The sequence below is a fragment of the Oenanthe melanoleuca genome, chromosome 2, assembly GCF_029582105.1.
Source record: "Oenanthe melanoleuca isolate GR-GAL-2019-014 chromosome 2, OMel1.0, whole genome shotgun sequence".
Lineage (NCBI taxonomy): Eukaryota > Metazoa > Chordata > Aves > Passeriformes > Muscicapidae > Oenanthe > Oenanthe melanoleuca.
This window is the reverse complement of record NC_079335.1, coordinates 72,333,276-72,345,561: the sequence shown is the minus strand read 5'-3', so window position 1 is coordinate 72,345,561 and position 12,286 is coordinate 72,333,276. Positions and strand designations below refer to the sequence as shown.

The following is a 12,286-nucleotide window of genomic DNA, read 5'->3' as shown; positions in this document are numbered from 1 at the left end:
AAGTTCACTGTGCAGCATAGGAGGTTAGCCATATAATATTTGGTGTTTAAACATTCCATTTAGTCTAATTTACTTCTTGGGATGCCCCTAATTACCTAGGACACACTTTAAGAAGTGTCACCTGATTTCATCCCAACATTAACATCTGTTTGTGCTCTGAAAACAAGCAGTCCCCAAGACTTCTAACACTTCTGCTTTCATGAAATTTCATCAACAACATTTTTTGTTGTTTGATGGCCTCAAAATTATTAACCAGCTATGTGACCATCACAAACCTTAGTGAATAGCCTTTGACCAAATGCCTTGATAAAGTATTTCATAAGGCTGAAGGTTTCCACAAAATTACCACAAAAATGTAGAAATTCTGTATAAAGCCTAAAAGTTTTGGATTTTGAATCACTCTTTTATGCAATAAGTGAGGTACAGAATAAATAAAAACAAGTAGGTATTTACCTGATAGGTCCCCGTGAACCCTATCTTTCTGTAGTATATTTTCCTGTTGATTTTTAGCACTTAGGAAATCTCACTTCACTATAACCCCGGATCCTCAGACTCTAATTGCTAAGCAGTTATGTACAGATCTAACCACAAAAATCACTACTGCTTGTTTACACCATCTACAGACACCTCAGGAATAACTATTACTGCTTATACATACACTAAGACTACAAGAAAACATGAGTAATTAAGCTCCAGGTAGTTTCACAGATTGCTAGAATGCATTGGGATTACTCACAATAGCCCCATTCAGCACCATCTACCCAGAATACTTTCTCCAACTTTTTAACAAAGAGATTTGTCATTCAAACTCAACTTTTTGAAGCTACGTGGAATATTTAGTTTGACAGTGTATACATGCACACATGTATCCTCATGCACATGAGTAAAACAAACCTTGCTGAATCTCAGACTCATGCCAATAACATCATCCTGACTCTTGCACAGATTTGTGGGAATTATCCAAGCACACTATACTACATCTACAGTACAAAACATAAAGTAAACCCCTGACATATTGCTTTCTCTTCCCACCATGATTATAAAACACTAATGCCTATTTCAGTTGTTTGGTAAGGTCCAGATTACAAAATACCATATTCAGAAGTACCAGCAAAAGACATAGTTCAGCACTGTACAGTAGGAAAACTTGTTACATATTTGCAGTTGTTTATATGAAACAGTGCTACTGCCACTTACGCAAGGCAGTAACACGGGAGATTAAACAAATTTGACTAAATGATTTCAGAAGACTCTACTCAACAGTCTTGAAAAACAACCCTATTTTTTAAACAAATGCACAGTTAGGCAGAGAAACCATTGGAATGGGCTTTGTATCTTTTAAGCACAGTCTTGTCACTCAGGCTGTTTTGTGAAACTTTGTGGACACAACTCATTTATGACCCTCCTCTTTGTGTATCCATACAACAGCCCACTCGAGAGGCTGAAAATCAGATGCTTTAATGTACTGTAGTGTCTACTGCTAAAAGCACTTGAGTTGTTCCCTGTCATTTCAATTCCTCCTCCTCACTACTGGGTAAGTGATCTGTTTTCTCAAAACAGCAGTATCCTTCCTGAAGGAATATGACTCAGCTTTGCAGATCATCAGTATTACTTCACCAGTAGTCTACTTTTCAATTTTACTGCGCCGAGAAAAATGTTAAGTTAAACAAAGATCCTTCTCCAAATCAGGCAAATTTCTTCATGAGAACAACAAATAGATGTAACCATCTTAGTCATTAAATTAAAATAGCCTGCTGTGACCTTCGTGGGGTTTTTTTTACCTCATAGCCTTTTTTTTTAAAGATTAAATTTGGTTCTTACCAATATCAAGCAGAAAAAATCGTTTCTCCTGTTCTCTTTAAAATTATCATCCATTTTCCTTCATCCACTGCTGCATTTCCAAAATTGCAATGTGTCTTTACTAGGTTAACACTTTTGCTGACCAGGAATAGCTATTTCAGTGATCTTACCTCCTTCTTCAAGATGCAGACCAAATATCACAAGGCAGTTTCACCCTATTAAAGTGGCCCAGAAACCTGCACCTAAGCATTTTTTGACACTGGAATTAGTTTTTCTTTTCAAATGAAAAGGAGTAGAGAAACAAGAACATTTTCTCTTTATATTGGGGCAAGGAAAGTCTTTCCAGTTTTTCTTCAGATTTTAATTACCTAGATAGTGATTTTACATGCAAAAGCTTTTGGAAGTCATATGATATTTCAGGCTGAAATTCACACCTGTTTGTGTTAGGTTGCTGTAGGACACGTTTAACTGCAGACAAACTACTTTATAAAAAAACATTTGCTACCCATCTTCTACACAGTGACCAAGCTCTGCAACTGATGAAAGCCTCAGCTGTACCAAGTCTCCTCCTACTTCTGTCAGCTCCTTTCTGAGCACATCAGCACTTCATGACAGCTCAAATGTGCTCCTTCCAAGAACGGACCTGGCTTTTCTCTAACTCCCATCTACCTTCCACTCCAAATGTGCATTTAGTTTATCAACTGCCAGCTATCACAGATGTTACAAGTAATTCTCTGTCCTCTCTTAGAAATATTCACGACTTCTGCCTCCAACTGTTTCAAACACACCCTAACCTCTAACTTGATCTATCCTTGCTATCCACAGATTAGCTTGGCTGTTTTACACTAAGCCAAATTCCACAACAGCTGCTGCATTTCACACTGAAGCTCTCTATCCTCATCTTCATTGTTCCAGGGAATGTCAATTCAACAATGCTATTTCCCAGCCTAACTTCGCCATTGTAACTTCATTGTTTCTGCAGTTATTTTTGCTCTGCGTATGCTCATCAGAAATTATCAAGCTGTGACATTTTTCTATGGTGTTTTTCAAAATATCATTTACACACACACACACACCATCCTGCTTCAACCATCCTATTAAAATGGATACTTCTGGAATTGGATCAAACCTTCACAAAAGAGCCCACTTCTTCTTCAGCCCAGGTCAACCGGCACAAATGACAGCAACACTGCTGCAACCTTCTCATTTACTAAGGCAACTCAAAGACCAAAGTAACAGATTCTTGAAATGTTTACACAACACTAAATTTTTGTTGTGGTTATTTTTTAATACCAATGTTGTTATCACTCTAAGTCACATGAAAGATTGGACAACTTGTTTTATACTTTACATCCTCTTCATGCTCATCAATTCTTAAAACACACCTCAGCTCCTGACTGCCACAGGATCAAGAACCAGTTCTTGCAGAGGACAGCAGGGAGCTGTCATGTGAGCTACCATCAGTGCTGCCTGGCAAAACTTCACTTTTGGCTTCACTATTAGATGATTTCTGTTAGACACTTGTAACTGCTCTGTAGCTGCTCCAACTGTCACACCAAGCAACAACCACAGCTCTGACTACCTTCTCTGTTGTAAGGCACCTACTACACATCACCAGGAGAGAGTGCCTTCCTAAGAAGATTCACCTATCTTTATAGACAGTGTGTTCTACTTCATGGTTTTCAGATAGAAATTTGGCTTGTTTTTCACTTGATGCCTACCTTGAAAGCTATTTTGCCCATGATCTAAATGAGAGTGTGTTTTTATTAATAGTATTCTTGAAAAAGCCTGCTGCCTCTTAATAAAATGCTTGCCTTCTCTTTACCATGTAATTTTTCCCAAGCCTCTCTCCCTCTTCCTAGAAGACTTTCTCCACTATGCTAGTATATTTAATGCTGTCTAATACATGCAGTCAGCTATCCCAGTCACTATCACACAGGACACTAATATAAAGCAAGCAAGGCAACAGCGTATAAAGCAATATAATCAGGAAGAAATAAAACATAAGTCCTCCTTGTAAACCTGAAATAATACATTTCTAAATGCTGGCTTTTATCTTTACAGTATTAAGAGATGTTCATAAAAACTAAGGAAACAACAAGATCATTATTAAGAGAAAAAGAAGAAAATAAATCATCTTTTCATGACACTCATTAATACTTCTTCTAAAGTCTCAACTATTCAAGCAACTATCAGTGAGTGTATCGGCAGACTTAGTTGAACCCAGACTGATCCAAGTCTCAGGTTACTAGCACTTGCAGAAGTCTTCAAATGTCCACAACCACAACAAATCTCAGCATTCTGTTTTCCTAAAATAATCACATTTCCATTTTGGTACTTAAAACACACATATCTCAAACAAAAGTTTAAACTGTCTTATCATTAAGCTTACATTAAGAAACACATGCACAAGCAGGATACACTAAGTGTACAACATTAGAACCAGGTGCTATTTAAAGCTATTCTGGCTACCAGCCTGTTCTCTAACTTCACCTTGAGAGAGGTGGCACACTGAACTCCCTGCTTGGAACACCCACCTCCTCCAGACTCACATTCATCTCCTGAGAAAGGACTGCTGCCACCTGTGTAGATTAGGTTTTCCACTTTTTTGTTTTCCCTTATCAAGGGATGAAGTACAATTAACAATCATATTCAATTTAGACCTGGCAAGGCCTGGTCATTATTCACCTTATTGACGAGACTTTTGGAGCTCTTTGTTTTTCAAACACTTTTGCTCCTCCAAAGGGTCCCTTCCCATTGCTCAGTATGTAAATTGTGTTCCTTCTAGGAATGTGCAAGTGTTCACATAAACATCACCAATCTCAACGGCTTTGAAAACGGTATCATTTGTCCATATATGAATGAAGTTACTGCAGTTTGTAGAGGCTACTCATAAAAAAAACGTATCTTACATGAAATAACTACATCCACTTTCATCTCACAACTGTGAAGAGTTATCAGTTGGTTGTTTTTTTCCATGAAGACTTATCAGAGTGGTTTATAAAGGCACCCCCTACACTGTCTAGCCAAGGGTTGACTGAAGTGCTTTTTCTCTGTCACCTTTTGTATTCACAGGTATCTCCACCATCCCTGAAGGGTAACTTTAATTACTAACATTTTAACCAACATGCCTTTTATTTGGATTTTAAAAGTTTTGTTCTTTATGTCTAAATACTAAATTCATGAATTTCAACTAGCAAAAATACTTGGTTTTAGAAAACACTCTTAAAATAACATGATTCAAACTTAACAGAGAGCCCTCATTCTTGCACCCTGAAGATGTCAGTTGAGTCCCCTTCCCAAAGTACTGAGGACTCACAGCTGCAAAGATGAAGATTAAACCAACAACCAAACAAAACTTCTGTATGGTTACTGCCCTGTAAGCCAAGATTTGATGGCACCCCCTCAAATTCAACTTTGCTCATGTCAGCTGCTTCCAGATCTTTCAGGTACACAGAATTTTAGGCTGAAACTTAGACTACATTTTGAAAAGTTTTATCTTAATACCTTTTCATAAAAAAAAGATCTTGTATACTTAACACATGTACTAATGCCATTCTATACAGCCCCTTAGACTTTGCACTACTGGGTTTTCGTACAGTAACAGTCTTTTTTTCATAGCTCTAAGGTACTCACTTTTTTTTAACTTCAAATAATGAGATTTGGATACCAAAAATAAGAAAAACAGAAAATAAGCTACCTCAATTTCTTCCAATTCTAATAAAGAGATTACTCATTTACATTCAAGACATACAGTCTTTATGCATTCCTACTACCACCACCTCACTTCCAGTTCAGCTGCTTTCCTCACATTTCAACTGCAACTTTATTTCCCCAACAACTCAAGAGTGAGTTTACATTTACATAACCCAAGTGAACTGGAAATGTGCACATTTCAAGTGATACAAACCTAGCTGCTGTTCAATATCCTAACAAAATCTTCCAAATAATGAAACGCCATTCTTCAGGCTACTTTAATTCTACTTCAAGCTTAGTCTTACAAAAGGACAGGAGGAAAGCCAATAACCCCACTTGGCAGTTCAACTGACCAATTTAACCAACCCAAGATTAGAACTGATTGTTTGGACAAGCTTTTTGTTGTTGGGGCTTTTTTTCCTCCTGGAAAACATGGCAACATTTTTACTCATTATCTCTTTTAAGTAACAGCTATAGCTTTGCTAATATTCTCTGCAAGTGACAGGAAAAAGGAAGCATTTGTCATCGTAAGTTCTGTAAAGAGAAAAATATTTTGTCTGCTCCTAAGCACACCAAACAAAGTTTCTTCCTTGTTCATTGATCGCTGAGCCCATTGTGTTTCACTGAAAAGAAAATGTGCCTGTTGTTCAAACAAAGGGAAGAACCGGAGATCTCTTAATAGACCCTCTCCTTATAGATGAGTGGATCATGTACAGAGGTGGAATTCAAAGAGCTCTTCTCGATGCCAAACATCCACAAGAGATGCCAGAACATTTTCCAGTGAATGTTAGAGCCCAGGCTGAACCAGATAACCTCCACATGTAAACAGGGAAATGAGAATGCCAGTTGTTAAATATGCTCTAAGAGTTTTTTTATAAGCATGTCCTTCTACTGCTTTAAGATTTTCAGCTGCTGCAAGGCTGAGCTCAGTGCAACTTCCTTGTTATCAGAAGTTATCAGCATCAGAAGTCATCACCGCACCACTTACGAGCTTACCAGCTGTAGCATCCCTCAACCCACACATAAATGTGGAAGTTGATTATTAATACAGCTGGCAGGGTCTTCCAAAACTGCAAGATTACTACACAAGCACCCATCTGTAACTACATTAGGCAGACTACTGTGTGTAAGCCTACTGTTCTAATCTGTCATTTGGCTTTCATCGGGATTTCTCCCTGGGAATGAAAAAGCTCAGTTCCTCTTCCACGATAAAACCCACCAAGGCCAGTATCTTGACAAGGAGCTTCACACTCAATGGCTGCCATGTGAAGCAGGTCGCCTCGGGAGCATGAAGCCCTGTTCGGACCCTCTATCCACGCAACCGCAGCTCCCAGCCCTGCTCCAGGGATGCCTGCTACAAATCACACCTCCTCCTTCCCCCTTCATGAAACCAAACACACTGAGCAGCACCACCGACCGCAAGCAGCACTGATTACGCCGTTTCCCACATCCCTCGCGGACTTTCCTTAAAAACCCAATGAACACAGCTTTTACTACTATTATTACTACTGCCATCGTTATTTTTTTACACACGAAATCGGCCAACCCCCTCATCTTTCCAGCGGTGAGTCTGCATTTTCCTTGCCCACCGCTTCTTTTTAGGCATCCAGAAGGAGCAAGTGCCCAGCCCAGCGCGGCCGCCCCGCCCGGAGCGATGGCCGGGGGGTGCCCTGGGGGGCTCGGAGCCGCCGGCGGAGCGGACGGAGGGGAGGAGCCGCCGCCGCTCGGGGGAAGCCGGCCGGCACCGGGGGAGCTCCGTGCCCGCTGCCGCCCAGGCTGCCGGCAGGGCTCCGTGCGGCCCGGGCAGTCCTGCCTTCCCCGCCGCTATCCCCCGGGGAACAGCGTCTCGGCGGCGGCCGCAGCCGCCCTCCCCGCCCGGTTGCGTGCCGAGAGTAAACACCGAAGGAGAAGGCAGCCTCCATTTTTTTTCATCCCGGCAGCCTGTCAACAGGCTCCCCCCCTTCCCCTCCCGATCCTCCGCGCCGAGCCCGGCTTCCCAGCCCGGCAGCGCCCGAGAGCCGCTGCTGCCCCGCCTCATCCCCTTAACACGGGCTTCGCTTTTTGTCTGCCTCTTTCGCTTCTCCTCAGAACGTCCACTTTCCATGCCGCTTCTCCCATCCCTGCCCTGTGCCGCCACCCAGCAGCACAGCACAGAGGAGCGGTGCCTCTTATAGCGGTGTCATCCTTGCCTGCTCGCCGGCCTCCCCGGGGGGCCCGGCCGGCACAACCGGCTCCCTGCGGCCCCGCTCACCCTTCCCTCCCTCCGACACCCTGGGCTTCCCGGATCGGAGCGGCTCCTCCACCCGCCTCCCGCCCCGCAACCCCCGGCGGGACATTTTCGGGGAACTCGGGTCCGCCCGGCGCTGGGTGGTGCCGCCCGGCCCCGGTAACGCGCCCGCTACCGGGCCGGCATGGGAGGCAGAACCGCACCTGTCACCGGCGACACCGCCCCGGGGCGGCAGCAGCCCCGCACCCTCCCGGCCGGGCCGCGCCGCCGCCGCCCCCGTTTTCACGCCTCGGTTCCGCCGGTGAGGGTGGCGTCCCGCCCGCGAGTTGCTGTGCCCAAGCCCCGCCGTCCCCGGCATGGGACGGGGGCTCGGCTCTCCTCCCCGCCACCTCCCCGAGGAACGGACGGGCAGTGCCGAGGCGGCCCCGGCGGCGAGACTTCCCCGAGGCCACCTGACAAAGCCGGCTGCCCTCGCCTTCTTTCCCGGCTCCAGGGGGAAGACGTCGCTTCCCCAGGGCCACCTTTCGTCTCTACCTCCAGCCGCGGTCTCGCCGCCGGCCTTTCCTCCCCTTTCTCCCAGGACAGGACCGCACTCACCGGATCGGAAGAACGCCGCGATGTCCGCCGAGTCCTTGGCCGCCTCCTCGGCCCCTTCCCCCGCGCCGCTGCCGGCCGTGGTGGCGGCGGAGGTGGCGGTAGCGGCGCTGCTCATGGCTGCTGCTGCTGCTGCTGCGTGTGCCGCCGGCGCTGGCTCCACCGGGCGAGACCCGCCGCCGACCCCGCCGCCCCCTCCGCGGATCCCGGCTTCACCTCCGGGCGGGAGCGGCCGTCAGGGCGGCAGCCGGAGTGGGCGAGCGATGCGGGGCGGCGGCGGGCGGCCGCAGCGAGCGCAGGGACATGAAGGTATGTGCGGAATGGCAGCTCCGGGAGCGCCCACCCCCCGCAGCCACCTAGGAGGCGGCGTGTGCATGCAGGGAGTCCGGGCGGGCGGGCGGGCGGCAGCCGGAGCGCAGACAATCGCAGGAGGAGGAGGAGGAGGAGGGCGACGACGACGACGACGACGGCATGGGAAGGGCCAGCGGTCCGCGCAGCGAGCAGCCGGTGGGCGGAGGAAAAAGGAACGTTTCCAGCCTTTTTTTTTTTTTTTTCCCTTTTCCCTTTTTTTTTTTTTTCTCTTTTTTTTTTTTTTTTTTTTTTTTTTTAGAAGGAGCGAGCGGCGAACCGGAGGAGCAGCAGCTGCCCTAGCCACCGCGGTGCCAGTGGCCGCAGCAAGCACCGTCCTCCATCTTGACGGGGAGGAGGAGGAGAGGGGAGGAGGGTGGGAAGGGGGAGTCGGGAAAGGAAGCGAGTCCCCGCCCGAGGAACAAGGGCGGTGGAGCCGCGAGTGGGGGGAGCTCGGGAGTCTCCGGCTGCGTCCGGCACCGGTCGGGATGGGGCGGGGCCGGGCGGCGCAGGCCCCGCCGAGCCCGCAGCCCCTGGCTGGGCCGGAGCTTCCCGGCGGCTCCCGGAGCCGCGGCCGCCTGTGCGGAGCTGTGTGCTCGGGTTTCTTTTTCCTTGGTTGGGTTGTTGGTTTTTTTTAGGTGCTTCCGGCTGCCCTTCGCCCTACTGCCAGCTCGCCGGTGTGCGGAGGTCGGAGTGGAGGTCCGGAAAACCAAAAAATCCCAAACATAATCCAGCCGGTCCGCCCCGGGAGCGTGGGAAGCGGCGCGTGCCCCGTGCTGCTGCGGCCGCTCCCCGGGCGCCAGGGCCGCTGAGGGGCCGTGCTCGGGAAGAGACCCCTGCCCCAGGTCGGAAAGAGCCTGGCTTACCTCTGCAAGGCACGGGGGAAAAAGGATGCGCAGATTTCTTGAAAAGGTGCCTTTAAAAGGCATCCGGTTACATTGCTGTCTCTATTGTGGGTGTTTTTACTTCTCCCGTCACGGGGACACTTCAAAGGATTTTATGCTATGGACCAGTTCAATTCATATCAAATAAGCTAGCAGCTCACGACGCGTCCACCACCATCCTGTTCCTCATTACTTATACTTCGTTCCTTATACTGCTGAGGCAGTATAAGTTTGCGTCCAGGTAAGGTTGAGGGGAGGGTGTCAGAGCAGGAATCACAGCAGTTGCACAGATGGATGAATCTGAGTAACACATCTCGAATGCTTGTGGTAAATAGTAAATTGTTAGCGCACTTGAAATGCAGAAGTACAACTTCAGGAGTTGAACTGCTGAGCCTTTGCTAAGTGTTAAAAGGAAGGTAAGTTCAAGAGAAATGTGGTTCGTAGAATCATAGAATATCCTGAGTTGGAAATGACTCACAAGTATCGTCGTAGGATGCTGCACAGGACCACCTCTAGAATCCCACATGTGCCTGAGAACATTGTCCAAATACTTCCTCAACTCCAGCCGGCTGTGGGCTACGAACACTTCCCTGGGGAGCCTGTTCCAGTGCCCGGTCAGCTTCTGGGAGAAGAACCTTTTCCCAATGCCCAACCTAAACCTCCCCTGGCACAGCTTCATGTCTTTCTTTCGGGTCCTAAGGGAATCCTAACAGTAGTTTATCAGTCAGATGATGAGGAAGTCATCTGCAAGGTTCCCAAGGTTTGTATTGATCTGAAGACGTATAGCTTGATGAAAAAGCTTTTGTACAACCATGCCTGCTCTAATTTCTCTTACAGAGAAGAGATTTCTGATTTTGACTGAAAAGATTTTTTTAAAATGTTTTTTATTTCAGACAGCAGGGAAAGAAAAGAGTTCCAAATTAGCGTCCCACTGGCAGAAGTGGTTGCAACATGAATTTCTAACTGGCACCATCCACTTAGTAAAAAACATGAATGGGACAAATGCTGCTGTTCCCAAGCAAGCAATGAGTTTACCTAGGGGTGGGAATAGGATATTGTATCATTGGCAAGAAAAAAAACAAAAACAAACTGCATAAGAATATGAGAAAATTGGGTAAGTGTATGGAAAGTATTAATATAATGAGTAAAGAAAATAGGAATACATCATTCCAGCTTTCAGTGTCTAGAGAGCAAGAAGTTCTAGAGATTACTTGTTTTCCAAATTTGAAAAATAGACTTCAATATACTATGCAACTCTGGAAAAAGCTTTAGAAGGCTTTTCATCTGTTGTTGAACACACCTGACTTTCCGTTTCCAGCTAGTTGCTCATCCAGTGCACTGTACAAATTGTAAGTGGGCGCTAAAAAGGCAAGGTTAATCAAAACACTTTTGAAGGCTGTATGACTCAAGTTTGTCCCTTCCTCTGTCCCCTCCATCTGCTGAATTGCAAGAGATGCTGGGTTTGCTTTTTTTCTTAGTACATGGATGCCCTGAGCCACGTCCCCCACTACAGGAGCCTTTTATTACTGTGAAAGTGATTGAGAAGAACTAGTTGTAATTTGAGTTCTTCATCAGCAACAAAGGTGGCCCTTAGAGAAAATCCTTCAAGAGCCAAAAATGTTCATATTCTTTGCACAATTCATAAGGATTATAGCTATACATAGGGTTCATACTAACGTTCAGGGTGCAATATTTACTGGAGGGTAAGTTAAAAGAAAAAGACAAAGATAGGAAAAGGACATTATGACAAAGTTACCCAATACTTTTTAAGAAAACACAGATTTAATTCACAGGTATGCACCTTAGGTATCAAAAACCAGATTTAATATTTTGACATTAGGAAATTAAGTTTCTGGTCATTTTAGGCTTCAAACAAAATCAAGCCAGGTGTGAATTGTCTATTTGGAGAATGTCCCATTTTGGAAAATTGTGTGAATTTGAAAGCCTGTCCTTAGGGAATGGTCATATTCTCCTCAAATCCTACATTGCTTATCTCAGTTTTTGTCAGCCTGCAGGTGTTTTTGCACCAATTGCAATGGTAAATGCGGGAATGGAAAAAATCTTTATGGTGTTAAAGATACTTTAGCGGTAATGTGACCTGTGAAATACCAATAGTGTTAAGGCACAGACTCAAATTAGAGTTTTAGATTGTATACTAGGAGTTTTAAATATTAATGGTGTTCAAGTTCTGCGCTTAATTTCTGTATTTTGTATATGTATATAAAACATTTAATTTTATGTAAGCACGTTGTTCAAAAAGATTTATACCCCAATAAAATAAGTGCCCAAAGAGAAGTGTTGTTTCATTTGAACACCCGTTATTTTTACTTGTGTTGCGTCTAACTGTGGTTGCATGGTCACTCCAAAATCAGTATGCCAAACACAAAAAACTTTATTTCTGTCAAAGAGGTGTCTTGTAAGGGAAGAAGCTTTCCCAGAGCCTAGCCTTGTGTATCCAAGCTGAGAAGTGTCACATGTCACTTAATGTTTCATCCCTAAAGGAATTTGCAGGCTTGATATTTCTTGAATTCTTTTCCCACAGTATTTGCTGCCTGCTTGATCAAGAAAACAAAGAATGTAGATTCCCCCATTTCTATAAGACGTTAATGAAAGGGGCAAGCTTGATTTAAAAATTACTAATATTTACAAGCTTTTAGGAGAAGTAAACTAGAAACTCATTAGTTTGGACAAACTGGAGGCAGGAGATGATATTGACCTGGGTCCATCAATCGGCGTT

The 12,286-nt window shown here is 45.2% G+C and overlaps 1 protein-coding gene across 2 annotated transcripts in view; it reads right to left on the bottom strand.

Annotated features, from left to right (window-relative positions):
• TRIO (trio Rho guanine nucleotide exchange factor) overlaps window positions 1-9,016 on the bottom strand; it is a 244,848-nt gene extending 235,832 nt beyond the window's left edge. For both annotated transcript variants that reach the window (XM_056483314.1, XM_056483315.1), the window contains exon 1: window positions 8,321-9,016. In XM_056483314.1, coding sequence (XP_056339289.1) covers window positions 8,321-8,435 — 115 coding nt within the window. In that variant the 5' untranslated portion in view covers window positions 8,436-9,016. The remainder of the gene's footprint in view (window positions 1-8,320) is intronic.
• Window positions 9,017-12,286: the final 3,270 nt, after the last annotated feature.